This window comes from Trichechus manatus, unplaced genomic scaffold (genome assembly GCF_000243295.1).
Source record: "Trichechus manatus latirostris isolate Lorelei unplaced genomic scaffold, TriManLat1.0 scaffold00002, whole genome shotgun sequence".
NCBI classification, from domain to species: Eukaryota; Metazoa; Chordata; class Mammalia; order Sirenia; family Trichechidae; genus Trichechus; species Trichechus manatus.
In genome coordinates, this window is record NW_004443938.1 from 19144994 (window position 1) to 19165385 (window position 20392).

Here is a 20392-nt window from a genome sequence, read left to right on the forward strand (position 1 = left end):
TCTAGATATCTTTTTATAAGTGCTTTGCATAACTAAAGTTTTGCTTCTTTTTGTTGTTAGATGCAATTGAGTCAATTTTCAACTCACAGTGATCCCATGTGACAGAGTAGAACTGCCCCATAAGCTTTCCAGGCAGATTGCCAGGTTTTTCTCTCTCAGAGCCACTGAGTGGGTTTGAACCACCAGCCTTTCAGTTAGTAGCCGAATGCTTAACCATTGCACCACCAAGGCTCCTTAAGTTTTGCTTTGTTGTTGTGTGCTGCCAAGTTTATTCCTACTCATAGTGACCCTATATGACAGTAGATCTGCCCCATAGGGTTTTCTAGGCTGTAATCTTTACGGGAGCCAATCGCTAGGTCTTTTCTCCCGAGGAGCTGCTGGTGGGTTCCAATTGCTGACCTTTCGGTTAACAGCCGAGCACTTAATCGTTGCGCCACAAGGGCTCTGAGTTTTGCTTAAGCAACTCAAATTTCAAATAAAGCCCTGCTTGAAATAATTAATTGTGTATTCAAAGAGAAGCTAGTATATTCACATAAATGCACAATATTTTTATGTATGGTAACCAGTTACCGTAGAGTCAGTTCTGACACATGGTGACCCCATGTGTATCAGAGTAGAACTGTGCTCCATTGGGGTTTCAGTGGCTGACTTTTCGAAAGTAGATCCATAGGCCTTTCTTCTGAGTCACCTCTGGGTGGACTCAAACCTCCAAGCTTTCTGTTCAGCAGCCAAGCACATTAACCTTTTGCACCACCCAGGAACCTGTATGTGTAATGTTGTTGCTGTTGTTAAGTGCCGTCAAGTTGATTTTCGACTGTAGTGACCCAGTATGACAGAGTAGAACTACCCCATACGGTTTTCTTGGCTGTAATCTTTATGGGAGCAGACCTCTAAGTCTTTCTCCCATGGAGCCGTTGGGTGAGCTCGAATCGCCAGCCTTTTGGTTAGCAACCTAGCGCTTAACCTTTGTACCACCAGAGCTCCTTTATGTATGATCAAAAACCTATTGCAGTCTAGTTAATTCCAACTCATACCGAATCTGTAGGACAGAGTAGAATTGTCCCATAGGGTTTCCAGGGAGCGGCTGGTGGACTCGAACTGCTGACGTTTTGGTGAGCAGCCGAGCTTTTAACCACCGCACTACCAGGGCTCCATATGTATGGTGGGGTTATGGAAGTAATGAAAGCTCTTTCTGTGTGACAAGCGTTGTGTCTGAGCGCTGTCAGTGGATTTCCTTGTTTAATTTTCACAATAGCAGTAGGTATAGAAAATTATTATTCTCATTTTACAGTTAAGGTAAAGGAGGCAGTGAGGTCACAGAGTTGCTATGTAAAGTGTACTTTATATATATTTTTTCTCTAAATTTTTTCTTCACCTTCATGGTAACATTCCACATATCACCCTCAACACCAACATTTTTTAGTTCATAGCTTAGTTTATAGTTTTGAATAACTTAGTTCAAAGTTAAAAAAGATAACTCTTGCTTTGAAAATGTGTTCCATTTAAAATTCTTCCAGTTTTGCTCCAGAGTAGCACATGGAACATTGGAGCTTCAGTCACCTCTATCTGTGTGGGAGGAATCCAAAAATATTTTTGAGGACAGCCTTGGGCCTTTACTCTGACCCTCCCCTCCTCCGCACACTTCCATGTACAAGGTCTCTTAAGACAAGTGTCCTGGTGAGGTACCTTTGATCTAAATAGACAACGTAGAGTATCTATTCTTCTGTGTCTTGCCAGAATAAATAAAATTTAGCATGTGCTTTTCATTTCTTCTCAAGCACTTAAAAAAATTAATGGCATTTACTGTAAAATATAGAATCCACCATATTTCTAGAAGGAGACTGTATCCTTGGATCTAAGCAATTGATGAGAAAGTGCATGCTTTGGCTATGCTTTATTGAATTATGCTTTGGCATTATGTCATTGACTTGCCCTTCACAAAGACAACCTCTATAGTTATTTTTTTATGAACTATTAATAACCTTATAGTCTATTACAGTTAACGGCACTCCCTTTTGGAAGACTCTCCAGGAAAATTCACCGCTTGTCTCTTTCTAGGGATAGCTGTGCTTCTTCTGAGCGGATGGTTTGGTTTTTTTCCTATGGGTCCTATGAGCCATGTACTTCACTGTGTTGACCCTTTTGCTTGGGCAGCTAGGATGCTCTGAGCCAAAGTCACAACCCAGCTCCACCAATTGTATGGAACCATAAGGCATTTATTTTTTAAATCAATCTTAACCAGTGTGTGTTTTGTTTTATAACTTTTATTCTCCTTTGGCCCTCATATCCTCCCCTGTTTATTTTTATCTCATTATTAATATTTTATGAGATTGCTCACAACCTTTTTTGGGATAAGTCAGAGGTTAAATGAATAAACAAAATAACTTATGACTTGACTATTAGAGGTAGACCTGAGTCATTTAATATATACAGTAAAAATAGTTGATCTCCTCTCTTTGATTTTATTGAGAACAGAAAAAAAAATCAATGTATTTTAGAGCTTAGAGCATTTTATTTATTTTTGAGCATAGAACATTTTATTATGTCAGTCATGTTTTTTCTTTTTCTTTCTAGGAATTTTTGTCAGAAAGTGAGAATGGACAGCACAAACTAAATGTGATGTTATCTAAAGGAGAACTCTTGAGCACTCTGTTGACCGAAGAGAAAGCTAAAGGTATCCAGGCCAAACTTGAGACAGCAAAAGAAGACTGGAAGAATTTGTATTCAAATCTCCACCAAAAGGAATCTGTCCTAGAGGTATCTCTAGCCAGCCCCATGGACATGTTCTGTGTTGTTGGTGTTGCCATTGTTTGTGTTTTTAGTTAAACCACAGTTTCAATTGTTCTAAGTACCCTTGACAATGATTTTTGCCCTCCCTCTGCATGTAAGTGGATAGCTGGATGACGGCAGGAAGTAGCTCAGGGCTGGAAGTGTGAGCCCCACTTGGGGAATGTGGGGAATGACATCCTCCTGCCTGGCTGAGCCTCTTGCCACAGGCTTGCCCATGCCCCACCCCAACAGGACCAGTCAATTTTACATTGAAACACATCACCTAACCTTTCATTTGAAATGCCTCATTTTGGAAATTGTTCTGGAGAATGAACAGACATAGGTATGTAAGGCTGCAAAATGCTATGGATGAGAGGCACATTATACCTAATGCAAATAGCAAGTAGTAGGTTTTTTTAAATGAATTATGTAAAGAGACAGTGCTTATACACGTTTCATTTTATCCAGAAGCAATGTTCACTGAATTTATTATCATTGTAACATAATTACTGCCACAATGCAATTATTTTTGTCCTCTGACACCATCCTTCCCTCCCTCCCTCCCTTCCCTCCTTCCTTCCTTCCCTCCTTCCTTCCTTTCCACCTTCCCTCCTTCCTTCCTTTCCGCCTTCCCTCCTTCCCTCCTTCCCTCCCTCCCTCCTTCCTTCCCTACTTCCCTACTTCCCTCCTTCTCTCCCCACCTCCCTCGCTTCATTCTGCATTTCTTGAATGACTGTTATGTGCCAGGCACTGTGATGGGAATACAGAGGATTAAATCTTTTTCCTCTTCTCAGGAGTTCACGTTCTAAAGGGGGAAACAGTCATATAAAGAGATAGTTGCAATGTAATATAGGTAAGTCAAGGAAGATTTCCAGAGAGGTGTAATTTTACCTAAACCTGGAGACAAAACTTTCTTTGAGTTTGTCAAGTCTGGGATGCATTCCAGGTAGAAGGAATTGAATGTGCAGGGCCAGATTCATGATTGCTGACTAGGGGTCTTTGACAACTTGGACACTAGCATGAGATTTTGCAGGAAGAGTGACAGCTAAGACTGGAGATGGGGATTAGAGCCAGATAGTGAAATGTCTTATGTGCTAAGGCATTGTCTCGACCCTCAGCCAGGGTTCCTCATCTGGCTCAGTGATGTATGAATGCTGTTTCTATAAATGTGGGCTTTGAGGGTTTATAGATAATTGTTGAAGCCATGTGAGAGATAATTAGGAAAGCATAGGAAATGATCATTCAATGGGAGGCTTGTACACCCTTGTAGACGGGAAGTAAATGAGTAGCTTTAGGAGTTGGTTGACTTTGCTCTCTTTTAATTCCTGGTATCCAGCCCCTTGCTCAGACCGTGTGACTGCACTCTTTACACAAGGAACCCAACCTTTTGGATTCGACCTCTGATGGAGCCCCTAATGCTCTGTTCCTAGGTCCCATATCTTGTAGAACCTAAATTCCTGATTATGGTTCCCCAGTTTTCCCTTTTTAGTGACTTCATGAGACTCCAGTAACAAGAAATTAAAACACCTTGAATTTATGAATTTATTTACTGATTCAACAAATACTTTATGAGCACTTTCCATTTGCCAGGGACTATTCTAGGCTCTGGGGATATAGCAGAAAATAAAACAGAACAAAATTCCTGTCCTCATGAAGCTTAAATGTTAGTAGAATTCACCTTGGCAGCTTACATTTGTGAAGCACTTTTACCTTTCCAGATCATTCACATAGGTAACCCATCACCCTCAGAGGTGAGTACAGCAGACATTACTCTCCCCACGTTGTAGGTATCCCGGATTGGCTACAGATGGAGGCTTCAGCCATTCTTCCATGGGCTCCCCCAGTCCTTGCTGCTTTGAGTTTTCAGCCAACGTTTATGGACTCACTCTTTGACAATGCTACCGACCCCCCCACAAAAAAAAAACCAAACCCATTGCCGTTGAGTTGATTCTAACTCATAGAGACCCTATACCACCTACAGGGCTGATTAGTTTAAAAGCCTTTAGTTGGTTCACATGGGTACATAAATAACAAATTGAAATTTACCCCAATCTAGCATTTTTATACGTAATATATATGGCGGATGTAGACACCATTGCTAAACTGACATGGTACCATATAAAACTTTATCAAATACATTTTACAGCTAGTAAAACCTAAGAGGTATCTGTGAAATTATTTACAGCATTCTTATACAATAAGCATATAACATTATTTGGTGTTTCTTGTCTTATTATCAATCAGAATAAAGAAATTGTTTATTAAAAATACAGTAAACATAAACCATTTGCTGCTTCTTGTCTCATCACTAATCAAAATCAACAAAATATTGATTAACATTTAACAGTGTTCTTACAAGGTACCATGAGCCAGGAGCGTAAGACACAGGTCCTGCCGTCATGGGCCTTGTAATGCAGTTGTAGAGATAAGGGATCATGCATCAGATGAAAATTCACAATCCAACCCAATCTATGAAAAAGTATATAACAACTAGAATAAACAGCAAATGTGATACAAGTTTAGAAGAGGGTATGATCTCTAAGGTGGACTGGGTGGTTAGAAAAAGGTTAATTAAAAAAAAAATCTGTAAAAATTTCTTAAAGTATATTCAAAAGTTATACAGGTGCCAAGGTGGAGGGTGGAATGTTCTAGACATTGGAAACAAGGGAGCAAGGGAGGGGAGCATGGGGGTCAGACTGTAGAAGGATTTGAATGCCAAGTGAAGAACACTGGATGTGCTTTTGAAATGTATTTGGTCCCAAGATCCCTAACAGTATCTAAAACCTTGTAGAACCTCAAGATCCAAATGAAGGACTTTGAAGTCAGTGCTGAACCTGTGCAGGACTGGCTGAGTAAAACGGAGAAGATGGTGCAGGAAAGCAGCAATCGGCTCTACGACCTGCCAGCAAAGAGGAGAGAGCAGCAGAAGCTCCAGGTGATAAGACCCTTGGCCCCATCTGACCATACCTTTATCTCCAGCCTCTGTATACCCTGCGTTCACAAGCATGCTGAGCTCCCTTGAGTTAGATATGCTATTTTGAGATAGAGTGTATCTTCTCCCTATTCTGACAGATTCTGTTTTCTGACTTTCCTAGGAGGTACGATTTGCTTCCTTCCTGTAGTGCTATACTATGTATAGCTTGGAAATAACAAAGCCTCAGGGCACACCAATTGCTTGCCAGTGTTTATTTTCATGTTCTTTGGGCCACAGCTTTGTCTGCGATGTGCTTTTCCCCAGCCCCTTAATAGTAACTTGCTTGTGCTTTTCAGTCTGTCCTTGAGGAAATAAACTGCTACGAGCCTCAGCTCCACAGGCTAAAAGAGAAAGCTCAGCAGCTGTGGGAAGGACAAGCTGCCAGCAAGAGCTTTCTGCACAGAGTCTCGCAACTGTCTTCTCAGTATCTAGCTCTAAGCAATGTAACAAAGGTAACGCCTGCCTCGTGCTGTGTGTGAATGTGGTACCATGTCACCAATCTGGAGTCGTGCTTTGGGTTGTGCTAGGTGTCTGGTGTGGTGTCTTCAGACCAGGATAAGGCATATGGGTGCTGTTCCCCAGCCTTGTGATCCAGGTTAACCACTTACGTTGCGTCATCGTAACTGAGTTGTCTGAAGAGAGTGAGGAAGGTTACAAAGACTGAAGAGACTTCAGATCTCTATTATGGCATAGAATATTTCTTAATAGAGTAATACCCAAATGATATGTGCCACAGAAATTTTATCCTAAAGACACAAAGCAGAAATGTGACAAAATTCAGAGGCGTTGTTCTAAAGAATCTCAGAAATAAATTACTGTAGAAAAACATGAATTCAAAGCTGTTTAAATTTTAGTGGACTAAATAGAATGAGCTTGGGATAATACAGTTTTTTATTTGTTTACGGTCCTTATAATCATGATATAGTAGTCAAGGGTATATTGATTTAGGGTTGCAGAGCAGATGCTAGAGTGGTGCTTAAAGCTGGCAATAGTTCACGTAACGAATCTCTTTGCAAATCGCTTCAAAAAAAGTAAATGGGCTCCCACTCTGACTTCATTTATAACGAAGACCCATCTTGAATTTTATAGATACGACCTGTCTTGAGCTTTATGTAATATTTGTTCCCTACAATTCACTTTTGCATTTCAGATCTTAGAATGTAGGGAACCTACTTTAATTCACCCTTTTCTTTAATTTGGCCTCACTATTTCAGTGTGGACTTATTTCTGGGCTGCTAATTCGGGTCTTCAAAAAAAAATATCATTGAAAAAGTCACTGTATAGGTCTTGAGATAAATAGTTTTTATGTTTTCACTCATGTTTATTCTATGCATAAAACCTCATTGCCATCAAGTCACTTCTGACTCATAGCGACCCTATAGGACAGAGTAGAACTGCCCTATAGGGTTTCTGAGGCTGTAATCTTTACAGAAGCAGACTGCCACATGTTTCTTGCCAGGAATGGCTGGTGGGTTCTAACTGCTGACCTCTCAGTTAGCAGCCAAGCACTTAAACACTGCACCACCAGGGCTCCTATTCTGTGAATAAGTTACTTTTTTTGTCTTTAGAAAATCTGGCATATAACTACAAGTAGAATGAATAAAGGACATCTTTCTATGTCAGGGTATTTAGTTAGATACCACAATTTAATAGATATTTGAATGCTTTAAGAGCTATAAACCGTTCTTATAGTCTTCCACTGCATTGTACAAGACCAATAATTAATAAGTAAAATAACACTTATGGTCCCAACTTTTTAAATGTAAGGATGTTTAAAAATCCCAGATAATTATTTTTTAGGATTTTGGCCATTATGTAGGTCCTGTGGACATGTGGCACCAGTTGAGCCAAATGTGCTATGAGAATAGTAGAAACTACCTTTATTAGTCTCCCAGGCAAGGCTTTAAGAAGAAATTTTGCTGATTCTTCGAAAATTTTACAGTTATCGCCAAAGAATAGTGACTAAATCGAGTTGAGTTGTAATTGTTCGTCTTTCTGGCCCAATTAGCCTAATATGTTTACTATTTTAGAAGATATTTAGCATATCTCATAGAACTAATACAAATGTACATCATAACGTCTGTGCAGCAGATGAACCTGTGGTTTTGTGGTAGCTTTTCAAACAGACTGTCAGCGTTGCCTTTTAGTAGCTTTAGGCTTCCAAAGCTCTGTGGAATAGACAGCTGAAATACCATCACTGTCATTTCTAGGAGAAAGTGTCCAGACTGGATAGAATTGTTGCCGAACACAATCAGTTCTCTCTTGGGATTAAAGAGCTCCAAGACTGGATGACGGACACGATTCACATGCTGGATTCTTACTGCCACCCCACCTCCGACAAAAGCGTGCTGGACAGCAGGATGCTGAAGCTTGAGGTGAGCACGCTTAGAAAGCAACCTCTAATCCCCAGGATTGGTGTTCTCAGCACTTCTCACCTCTCCATCTGCCGGGTGTGATTTTGTCACACCATCTCCACAAGAAATCTCAGAATGCCTGTGTGAGTGTGGCCGTGTTTGCATAAGGTCTGATTGTTTAGTTAACGTTGCATCAACCCTGACTCATGACACAACAGAACGAAATGCTGCCCGGTCCTGTGCCATCCCCATGATCAGCTGCGGATCGGACCATTGTGATCCATAGGATTTTCGGTGGCTACTTTTCAGAAGTAGATCACCGGGCCTTTCTTACTAGTGCTTCTTAGTCTGGAAGCGCCACCGAAACCTATTCAGCATCGTAACAACATACAAGCCTCCACTGACAGATGGGTGGTGGCTGCACATGAGGTTTGTTGACTGGGAATAGAATCCAGGTCACCTGAATGGAAGGTGAGAATTGTACCACTGAACCACCAATGCCCCCACGCTGAGTGTGGCACCCCTAAATATTCCTCAGTCATTTAACCCAGGACGTGTGCACTCACAGCTGCTATACTAAATATACACAAAATAAAATAAAATTAAAACCCAAATGTAGTTACTTGTTTGATGGCCTGATAAGAGGCCAGTTTCAAATTATGAGTTCACAGACACGTTCATTTTGAGAAAATATTTTGATGAAACATTTTATAGGACAAACATTTCTCATCTTATTCAACTTGCCTGCCTGTATCATTCAGTCAGTTCTTCTCCCATCCGAAGAGATCAGTTCCATTTTACACTTGCGATAATCATTCTCCATTCATTCATCTCTCATTCATGTACCTGCCTTCAAAATGACTAGCACTCTGTCTTGACGCCCGGGAATCAAAGATGAATAAAATTTGGTCTTTGCCCTCAAGGATTGCCGTGTCTGAGGCTGGGGGCTGAAACACAGAAGACAGCAGCGACATTTACAGATACACTTATAGTGCTGTAGACTCAAAGAGGAGGGGCCGTGCAGGTGGGTGGGGTTAGAAGACAAGGCAGGCTTCTCAGGAAGTCTGATACCTAAACCGAGTTCTTAAGAATGATGGAGGGAGTTATTCAGGCAAAGCTGACTGGGTAGAAATTTCAGAATGATACCAGGGTGGGGACAAAGCCGGAGAAAGTAACAGCATGGTGTGGGAAAAACGGCTAGCAGTTCCTTCTGGTTGAGGCAATAGCTAGTGGCAATGAGTGGCTGAAGCTGAGGCTGTCAAGAGGTTGGCAAAGTCCAGATTAGGAAGAGAGATGAAGTTTTGATTTTTAGGTGATCATTTTAAACCTTTGAATTAAAACTTTCTTCTCGTATAGAATAATATTTATAAAGAAATTGAAATTCAGCCTGGAACTCAATAGATCAGTCTACTTCTGTAGGTCTGTGTGCTAGAGACCTTAACAGTTATAAGCTCTAGAACCTGTGACCTTTGAAAATTTATGAAATGTATATTTTTCCCTTGTTAAAAACAGTAAAATAAAGCTTCGGTGGAATGAAGGAATTATTCAGAGAAGAACTGAGACTTGCAGAGCCCAAGGCACATGGAAGCCAGTGGGTGCCAGGTGAACAGTAACTGACACTCACCAGCAAGCAACTCTGCCACCCTCCACCCTGGCAGCATGAGAGAGTCCAGGCTCAACACAACTGCTGCCTTCAAAACCAAAAACCAGTTGCTGTGGAGTCAGTTCTGACCCATGGCAACCCTGTGTGTCTCGGAGTAGAACTGTTCCATAGGGTTTTCATGACTGACACCCTTCAGAAGCAGATCTCCAGGCCTTTCTTCTGATGCGCCTCTGGGTGGGCTCAAACATCCAACCTCACCAACCGTTTGCACCACCCAGGGACTAGGAACTCTGAAATAGCTAAAGCCAGAAATGTCAGCCGTATAAATGACAAAGGACTTCTGTATTCAATTTTTCAGGCTCTGTTATCAGTGAAACAGGAAAAAGAGATCCAGATGAAGATAATAGTGAGCAGAGGTGAGTCTGTCCTTCAGAACAGCTCTCCAGAAGGCATCCCTGCCATTCAGCAGCAACTGCAGACCATGAAGGAGATGTGGGCTTCCCTTTTATCTTCTGGGATTCGTTGTAAAAGGTAAATGCAATAGAAGCCAAGTGCCGGGAAGACCTTACTACAATATCAGCATACATCTCAGTAACAGAATGTTCTCAGTTCTTTCTTTCTTCTTTAATTAGAGCAAATGTAACTGATAGGTATAACCTTTCATGTAGGTTGAGCTGCAATACTAAGCCTGGGTTTTAGTATAATTAAAACTGTATATTTCTTTTTTGTTGTTTGCCACTTAAAAGTTACAAGACAACTGAATGTTTCATAATGTAAAGATATACTAATTAAAAACAAATACTGTACCAGTGCTGTTGCGGCGGTAGAATTCTCGCTTTCCATGCGGGAGACCCAGGACTGAGTCCTGGACACTGTACCTCATGCAGACACCACTCGTCTGTCAGTGGAGGCTTGCAGGCTAAGATGGACTAGGAAGAAAGGCCTGGTGATCTACTTCTGAAAATCAGCCAGTGAAAACCCTATATGGATCACAATAGTGCAGTCCTGTTGTTCCGATCCCATTGTGCAGCGGAGTTGCTGTGAGTCAGGGGCTGACTCGATGGCATCTAACAAAAACAATAAGTTTATTTGGGAGGTAAAGGCAGGAAACACCAGTAAGGGAGTGGGAAAGAGAGGTGAGTAAGGGAGGGCAGCCAATAATGGTACGATAGTAAGCAAGTCAAGGAGCCCTGGTGGCACAATGGTTAAGTCTGAAAGGTTGGCAGTTCAAAGCCACCAGAGGGTCTGAAGGAGAAAAGACCTGGCAATCTGCTCCCGTAAAGATTATAACCTAGGAAACCCTAGGGGCCAGTTCTCCTAGGTCCTGTTGGGCTGCTATGAGCTGGAGTTGACTCAGCAGTACACAACAACAATAACAATCAAGTTACCCTTCTGGGCCACTGGAACTTAATACAGCTGGGGAGCTTGAGAGACTGTGTAGAACACATGTCTCTGGGTTATTCACCCAAGGGGAAAAAGCTAGTATATTTATAGAAAAAACTCTCATGACTTGGGAGAGCAGCTGAGGACTGCTCCCAGGGGCAATGATTCCCTGGCACTTCATGGCTACCTTGCCCTCAGGCCAAGTAGGCACCAGGAATCAAAGAAAGCCTTCAGGCTAAGAGATCTGGGAGCTGGCAATTGGAGTCCAGTTGATAGTATACTGAAATGGTATAGTCTAAAGCTATATATGGGTAGAGCACTTATAGTGTCTACTACAAAAGGACCCAAACGTGGTAGTAAAATTAGGCACAATGATTAACGGAAGTAAACATGTAGCATGCATATTGAGAGAACCAAAAACCAGTTACTGTCAAGTTGCTTCCAACTCATGGTGACCCCATGTGTGTCAGAGTAGAACTGTGCTCCATGGTGTTTGCAATGACTGACTTTTTGGAAGTAGATCGCCAGGCCTTTATTCCGAGGCACCTCTGGGTGGTTTCAAACTTCCAACCTTTCTGTTAGCACCTGAGCTCATTAATCGTTTGCACTACTCAGGTCTCTATATAGTGAGAAAAAGGAAGTGTGTAATATATCTGCAAGAGAAATGATCAAGTTTTCATATTTAGAGCAACTCAGAACATGTTACCCTGTTTTTCCACTGTGATTTTCTAGTTTTTAAATCTCATGCAAGATAGTTACTATGCTTGCTATTCTTTCTTGGTTCTTCTTCCCTTGTTCCAGTAATTCCTTTCTTTCCCTCCTGCTCTGTGTGTCCTGCCCAACATGGTGTCTTTCACCACCGGTTCCCTCCCTGTCCAGGATCTGGGCTCCAGAAAAGGCTCCCTCAAGGAATGTCTCGTGGTTTCACCCTCAAGCCTCTCACGGTGTTTCGAGTGGCCTGGTTACTGACTCTTAGCTTTCTATCTGGTCTCATTTTTCTACCTGTTGGCTTGGACGTAACTGTCCCTTGCTTTCTGAGGCTGTCCTTGCCAGAGACCTAGGACTCTGATTTGATAAGCCCTGGCCAGCCTGTCCATGCTCAAGCCTGCCCTCGTCCTGATTCGGGGTCTCCTTCTGGCTGGAGCGGACAGAGCAGATGCAATGATAGAGCTGGACTTCTGAGGATGCTCAGTACTGGTTATTGTCCTTTAAAATACCTTTCAGTCAACTTGAAGGAGCCCTCTCTAAATGGACAAGTTATCAGGATGATGTCCGACAGTTTTCCAGTTGGATGGACAGCATTGAAGCCAGCATAAATGAGTCTGAACGGCAGTGTGCAGAGCTGCGGGAGAAAACAGCTGCTCTCGGAAAAGCCAAGGTTAGACCTCAGTTTTTACTCCCATTTGTTTTCTTACAGGTTTCTTTGGAATTCCATACCAGTTTCCATGGAGTCAGTTCTGACTCTTGGTGACCCCACGTGTGTCAGAGTAGAACTGTACTTCATAGATTTTTCAATGGCTGACTTTTTAGAAGTAGATTGCCAGGCCTTTCTTCTGAGGTGCCTCTGGGTGGACTTGAACCTCCAACCTCTCTGTTAGTAACCAAGCATGTTAACTTTTGCACTATGCAGGGACTCTCTTAGAATACCATAAACCCATTGCTGTCAAGTCCATTCCGACTCATAGCGACCCTATAGGACAGAGTAGAACTGCCCCATAAGGTTTCCAAGGAGTAGCTGGTGGATACAAAATGCCGACCTTTTGGTTAGCAGCTGAACTTTTTACCACTGTGCCACCAGGGCTCCAATAGTTTTACAAAAATGCAATTACTTGTATGCTAGGGCTATACATGTAAGTACATTTTATTTTGCACTGTAATTTCTAATGGCTTCTTAAACCAGACTTTGGCTTGTGGTTATTTTATTTAGTGAGTGAAAATTATCTCTTATAATGAAAATCAAGTAGATTCATATTTTATGATACATACCATATAGAATTGGGCAACTTGTAATATATTTTAATGTCTTTAACCCCAAACCTTTCAACCTCATCAAACCCATTAACCTGCCATGGTCGAGTCGATTCCGGCTCATAGCAACCCTGTAGGATAGAGTAGATCTGCCCCTTAGGGTTTCCAAGGCTTTAAATTTTTACGGAAGCTGACTGCCACATCTTTCTCCTGCTGAGCGCCTGGTGAGTTCGAACCACCAACCTTTCAGTTAGCAGCCAAGAACTTAACCACTGCGTCTTCAGGGCTCCTTTATCGAATCAGTTAGAAAGTAAAAACGCTTTCTTTCCATCACATCCTTTTGCATTTCTATTTTTGTATATTTTTCCTAATTCTCATGTTAGTAAAATAGCACATGTGCTTTCTAGAAATAATCATAATATAATAACAATGAATCATAGTAATTTTCAAGGTTTGTTCTTAAATCTGTTTTTATTGTTAGTAGTACGCAGTGTGAAGTTTTGCAGACCTTGGTTTTATGGCTGCACATCTTGTTTTTTAACTGCATTCAAGACGTAGTTATTGGTTGGCATTTTCTACCTCAGACTCTTCGTGTTCTAAGCAGTGTTTATCATCTCCTACCCCAAACCTGTCAACCTCATACATTCTCAACCTCAGTTAATTTGGGTCCCCCCACACTGAATATCCTACAGTGGAAACCTCATTATCCCTACCTCCTTCTTTCCTAACCCCCCTTCGCATCAAGCATGAGGCCCTGCTGATTTTATCTCAGAAATGTCTCTTCCCAGACATCTTTCATATTCCAGTGATTTAATATTCTGCAACAACTGTCTAACTGCTCACGGTGTCTCTCGTCTCTGTAATCTTCATGTAAAGATATTTCTCACCTCCCTGCTGAAGAGCTCCCGTTGGCTTCCCATCGCCTACAGTACAATGCCAGTCTCCCTCGCCTGGTTTGTGAGAGCTTCAGCCGTCCTCATCTATCCCCATCTCCTTTACTCGCCCACCCATCTCCACCTTTACTGAATCTCTATTTCCTGAATGGGCCACATTGTTATGATTCCGTGCCTTTGCAGAATCTCTTCCCTTTTCACAGAGTGGGCTCTTTTTGCCTGTGCACCTGGCCTATCAAATACACACACATACACACACACACTCACATACATGTATCTATATCATATATATATGTATATACGTATATATACATATATACGTATGTGTGTGTGTGTGTGTATGGAAACCCTGGTGGCGTAGTGGTTAAGAGCTATGGATGCTAACCGAAAGGTCAGCAGTTTGAATCCACCGGGCGCTCCTTGGAAACTCTGGGTCAGTTCTACTCTGTCCTATAGGGTTGCTATAAGTTGGAAATGACTCAACAACAATGGTTTCATATATATATATATACACACACATGCACATAAATATATGTGTGAATGTATATATATATGCATATATATATGATAACCTGATAGCACTTGTAAACTGTATAGTTAAACTGTCTTAAATTTAGCAGTATCCTTGATATGATACTAACTAACTCACTCCTCTATTTTTTGAAAATGTACTCCAGTTATTGAATGAAGAAGTGCTGAGTCACAGCAGCTTGCTGGAGACCATTGAAGTCAAAAGGGCTGGCATGACGGAACACTATGCCACCCAGTTAGAACTCCAGGATCTGCAGGAACGATACAGAGCAATCAGAGAGAGGGCCAAGGTATGGTTCCCCATGCTCCACACAGACTCACCAAAGTAGGAGTGTTTGGAGCTGTCCTTATTTAAAGACATGTTTATTTTTGGGAATGACAGGCACATAAAAACAGATGGATGAAATGAAGCAAAATAAATGAATTTTAATACTTTAAGTGAACCACTGGCAAAGCCAAACAAAAACCTACAAATGTTATTAATGTATGAAAGTAAAATAATTCTCTATTAAAAATTCATAGAAATTCACCAATTTAAGAAAAAATTTGGACAGTTTCATAATGAAGACTCATGATTGACTTGTTATGTCTAGTGATGAGAATTTCCTAAAGCAGGAAATAATAACCAATATAATATTTATCATTCTTTAGACCTCAAAAAATAATAATTTTTTCAGAGCAAATTCTATCTTATTAAATGAGGTACATAAAAAACTAAATCTGCGATGAGTCCAAAACTTCATTTTGGGCACATTAACAACTTCAGTCTTCTTCTTTAGCAAAAGTATGTTTTTACAAAAACTGAAATTTAATTCAGTTTTTAGTATGTCTATGTTACATTTCATAAGATATTCAGAGATCAAGTAGTTACTTCATTTGAGCATAAAATGATCTTTAAGATCGCTTTTAATTCTGAAATGTTTTTACATTTCTCTACATAAATTTTGAAGGTTTATTCATTTTCCAATGATTTAATAAATGTTGTTTTCTAAAATTTTCGAAAGTAAATTCTTACAGCACATTGACACTGAAGGTATTAGTGTATTCCTATCTTACTCATCTTACTTGCTAATAATAGGAAGCAGTAACCAAGTCTGAAAAACTAGTTCGCCTGCACCAAGAGTATCAGAGAGAACTACAAGCATTTGAAATTTGGCTGGGGCAAGAACAAGAAAAACTTGACCGATTCTCAATTCTTGAAGGCAATGCCCAGTCTCACGAGACAACATTACACAATCTTCAGGTAAAGTCCACTTCATCTTAAACAAAGGAATTTTCATCCTGAGTATGGAATTATTTTAAGCAAGGGGAAGATGAATACATATTAATTGCAGCCCTGGTGATATTTGATCTTAAGCACTCTGGGACCTAAGTGGTGTATGCTAGATGAGATAATTTGGTAGATCATTTAGACTGGGCAGGACTGGGGCTTGGAGAACTAGTTCAGCTAGAATGAGGTGGGCCCTGAAGGAGTGGCTAGAAATCTAATTTATGGTGTTGACTGGATGTTTGCCTGTTGCTCCTTAAAGGATTGAATCCGTTGTGGGACATAGTAGCAGGTACCAATAAATTGTGATACTTCTCAGAGTCACGCTGGTGGCAGCATCTTGGACCGTGTGGTTTCAAGCAAAACTTCCAACATTGCTGAGCGTGCAGGTCTAGGGTCAGAAGTCTAGAAGGAGTAATTAGAGTTATTAGAAGTGCTGGTGCTTAGGCAAGCAGGATATGGATCCGGGAGCAATGTCAGACCTGTGGGGAAACTGGTTATAACCCATTTACTTATTTACTCATTCAGCGTTTATTGAATGCCTATTATGCTGCAGACCCTTTGCTTGCTACCTCAAGTAAAACGATTGTGATATTATTCCCGCCCTCAAAGAACTCAGAGTCTAGTAAGGAAGGCAGACTCGTATGGAGAGCATTAGAAACAATGTGGTAAAGACAATAATAGACTTAATGCAAGGGATCTTATGGGAGCATCAGAGAGAGGCCCTTAATCTTACCTAGGAGATAGGTGTTGGGAAGGGCATACACAGTAGAGAAAGGGGAAAGACCAATGAGAGAACCCCATGCCTCACTAAGCCGTGAGTTGGAACTTACATGCTATCAGCCCTGATACAATTGGTTCAGGACTGGGCAAGATGTAGCCACAGTGGAGAAAGTGGAGAAGGCAGGACCTGTCACTGTTACCATTGATGCGCAAAATTTCTGCTTGTTTGAGTTAGGACTTGGGGAACGTTGTGTAATGGTGGAAGTATGAAGTTGAGGTCAGGAAGTTTGGGTTCTATTCCTCCCTGGGACCTGACGCTCTGCACCTTCAGGAAAGAGACAACCTCCCTGACTCAGTTTCCTCCACAGAGTTGTTGCAAGGATTAAATGAGATGGGGGAAAATCTTATTTAAATATACGGTCTTTTCATGAAGAAAATATATAGTAGAAGTAAGAAGGGTCACAGTTTCCTCAGCTTATTGAGGATCTCATCCATTCTGTCTTAAAATAGTAGAACACTCTGATCTACCAGTTTTAGCTGTTGTAATTTGTTTTAGTAGTGCTGACTTAGTTTTCTCTAAGTAAACCCCTCTCAGCACTTCCCTCCAGGCACTCTTGGCAGCAAATGTCAAACACTCCAGACTTCTGTGTAAGAACTGGGCCAGTGAGTTACTTGTTACCAGCAGGTGTTTTCTCTTGTTCCGGTCAGAAAAAAATATTTCACTTAAGTCAGTATCAGCATGGCCTAAACCTAGGCAACCGCTGGTTTCCCTGTGCACCAAATCTTACATTTCCTTATTTCAAGGCACCACAAATGTTAAAAGAGCAGAAGATGCTCATGGCAGAAAAAAGGGAGTGGGGAATTGTGATGCTGTAACTACATCACAGAACTTCTTCAGAGTCCTGATGTCCCACAGGGTGCATGGTGCTGTGGGGACCTACCAGAGGGGGGCTCTACTCACGAATTATTCCATGTAAACCAAAGGCTTAAACTTGGGCCATAGAACATATTTTTGTAATTGTTGGACCATCTTCTCTCTTCACAATAAATAATTGAAATATAGGATATACAAGAATTTATCTCATACAGTGATGATCTGTATAACACATAAAACTGTTTCTATAAAATATGAGAAGGATGATATATTGGGAAGGTTAATAAGTTAGAGCAGGGGTCAGTCAACTACAGCCTATGGGCCAAATACAGCCCCAATACTTGTTTTTTAAATAAAGTTTTATTAGAACACAGCCATCCCATACCCATTCATTTCTGTCTTGTCTATGGCTGCTTTGGTACTACAAAAGCAGAGCTGAGTGAGACCAAGTAGCCCACAAAGCCTGAAATATTTACTACTTGAGCCTTTATAGAAGGAAAAAAAAAAAAAAAAAACAAGCCAACCCCTGAATTAGGGGAAAAGATTATAAAATTACTTTGAAAAAACTAAGAATTTTGGAGTAAAGCTTCTGTGCTTGTGACCATTTTCATTAATATTTTTCCATATGTATTTTTCTTCTGTTCCCACTTCCATACACATTCACAGTATACCATTCTTGGAGTAATGTAATATTTGAGGAAAAAATATACCTATTATTATGAAACATATGAGATTGCTATTTTTGTATCTCAAAAATGGTCAGATATCAGCAATTTCAACAGTTTGACTTGATATTAAGGATTTTTCAGGGGGAGTAATACAGTATTTTCACTCAATATGTTGGTACTTTTAACATTCTTGGTAGGGTTTAACTTGTTTGCTTTTGACTTCAGATTATCAGATCAAGTGTTTTTTTATTTTTTCTTCCCTTAGAAACTCGAGTACATAATACGGTTTTGCCAACATCTTTAAAGATATAAGAATTTTTTCTTTCTATAAAAAATAGAATATGTTTCTTGAAACTTGGTTCGTCCTGAATCTGTAGGGTAAATTCTTAGGGTTTATACCTTGGTGGAAGGAATGTATTCGCCCCTGGGTGGCAGGTATAATGACTCCGTTAATACTGCCGTAATCCCAGCACCCGCCAGGTTTGTGCCCTGTGAGTGAACTCCAGGGCCAGTTTTCCATCCTCCGCATACTCCTTCAAGAGCAGCTTTGGCAAAGCATCCCTCCTAGGGGCGAAATAACCAGTAAGCACAGTATGCACCCACTTGCATTGAGCAAGGTACACATGGGCTTAATTGTATTTACTTGCTAATCTGTGATGAGCAGTTTCACATGGGTTTCACCACATCTTTGACATGCTGGGAGACAGGTGAAATTGTACACCACAGATAGGTGGGAAGGCATAATTGGGCCTGTGTGTACCTTGCTTATTAGGTAACCCTGCTTCTTCACTGTTCCATTAAAAAGGAACATAAAGAGGGTTCATTGTTCCCTTCTCAGCCACAAGTGTCGCCCTGAGGCCATTCAGTGTCAAAGTAGAAGAAGTTAGTCTCTTTAAGCAGATTAGGAGACCTACCGAAGCCTCTGCTATTCTGTTACACAATAGCCCTGTAATCATCACGCTTTTTGCCTGTAAGCCGAAAAGTCAGATTTCAGAAATCATTTCTAAGATGATTGAGAAAATATTGGCGTGTGTGTGTGTTAATAATTTTAATTGGAAATATTTCAGACTCTTTCTCCTGACTTGGGGAACAATACACAGGGTTAGGTCCACATTTAGTGTATCAGTGAGTAAAAGCCTCCTTATCTGATGGGAAGTTCGAGCTGGAAACATTGACTTGTGTGAGACGTGATAACCAGTGCAAGTGTAAAATATGAATGAGGAATAACAAGTAACTTCCTGCAGGAGCGACAGGTACATTGTGCAGAGGGCCAGGCCTTGCTGAATGCAGTGCTGCACACCAGGGAGGAAGTGATCCCGTCCGGCATCCCCCAGACCGAGGACCGGGCCCTGGAGTCCCTCCGGCAGGACTGGCAGGCTTATCAGCAGAGGCTGTCTGACACTCGGACTCAGTTCAATAACGTCGTGAACAAATTGAGGCTCATGGAGCAGAAGTTTCAGGAAGTCAATGAATGGCTGAAAGCAATGGAGGAGAAAGTGAGCCTGAGGACTGGATGTCAGTCTAGCCGAGCCACCAAGGAGATGCAGTTACATCAGATGAAGGTATAGCTAATGCAAACCCTTATCTTTGTCAAGCCAACAGTTAACCTGATTGTTTGTTTCACTAAAATATTTAGGAACTTTTTGTTCAAAGCTTAGATTTTGCAAAATCTCCTCCTGCGTACCTAGAAATTTAAATAAGAGCATTCCTATTACAGCAATTATTTCAGGGAATCCTAAATTAGTCTTTGATAGAATGTAGTTTAGTAGAAATATTTTATATTTTCCTCCCATGCCCCACTGCCCTGCTTTTTATAGATACATGAGTACTACTATTCTAGTCATTTAAGTTTATGATTCTGATATGAAATTGCTCTAATATAGTGCATTGAAATGATACTTGATGATTAGTTTTACTATCATTTTCATGCAATTTCAATACACGCAACCAAATAATGGTTAGGCCTTTGAAGTTCCTTTTGTTATTCACCTATTTTAAAATTGATTTAAGTACAACAGAAGATATGAAAATATATGCCCCCCTTTTTTTTCAACTGAAGTGTAATATATACAAGAACGTGCCCGCATCAGAAGAGTACAATTTTTATCACGTTGTGGTACAACTATTTATGAAAGTTTTATATGATACATTTTAAATCTGTGTCTTAGAATAAATATTATCTAAACATACACTAAAATGATTTCCTATTAAGAAGATATATATTATCTTATGCAGCTCCTGGGTGGTACAAAAGGTTAACACGCTCAGCTGCTAACTAAAAGGTTAGGGGTTTACATTCACCCAAAGGTGCCTCGGAAGAAAGGCCTGGCTATCTACTTCTGAAACATCAGCCCTTATAAACTCTGTGGAGCACAGTTCTATTCT

The 20392-nt window shown here is 40.8% G+C and overlaps 1 protein-coding gene across 16 annotated transcripts in view; it reads left to right on the forward strand.

The window, feature by feature from the left end:
* The window catches only part of SYNE1 (spectrin repeat containing nuclear envelope protein 1), a 540309-nt gene that overhangs the window by 284837 nt on the left and 235080 nt on the right, over window positions 1–20392 (forward strand). For 15 of the 16 annotated variants that reach the window (XM_023728949.1, XM_004368822.3, XM_023728947.1 and 12 more), the window contains 9 exons: window positions 2575–2757; window positions 5561–5704; window positions 6040–6195; window positions 7954–8118; window positions 10059–10231; window positions 12308–12461; window positions 14622–14765; window positions 15554–15718; window positions 19252–19569. In XM_023728949.1, the coding sequence (XP_023584717.1) occupies window positions 2575–2757; window positions 5561–5704; window positions 6040–6195; window positions 7954–8118; window positions 10059–10231; window positions 12308–12461; window positions 14622–14765; window positions 15554–15718; window positions 19252–19569 (1602 nt within the window). The remainder of the gene's footprint in view (window positions 1–2574; window positions 2758–5560; window positions 5705–6039; window positions 6196–7953; window positions 8119–10058; window positions 10232–12307; window positions 12462–14621; window positions 14766–15553; window positions 15719–19251; window positions 19570–20392) is intronic. The other variant, XM_023729005.1, reaches the window with a different exon arrangement.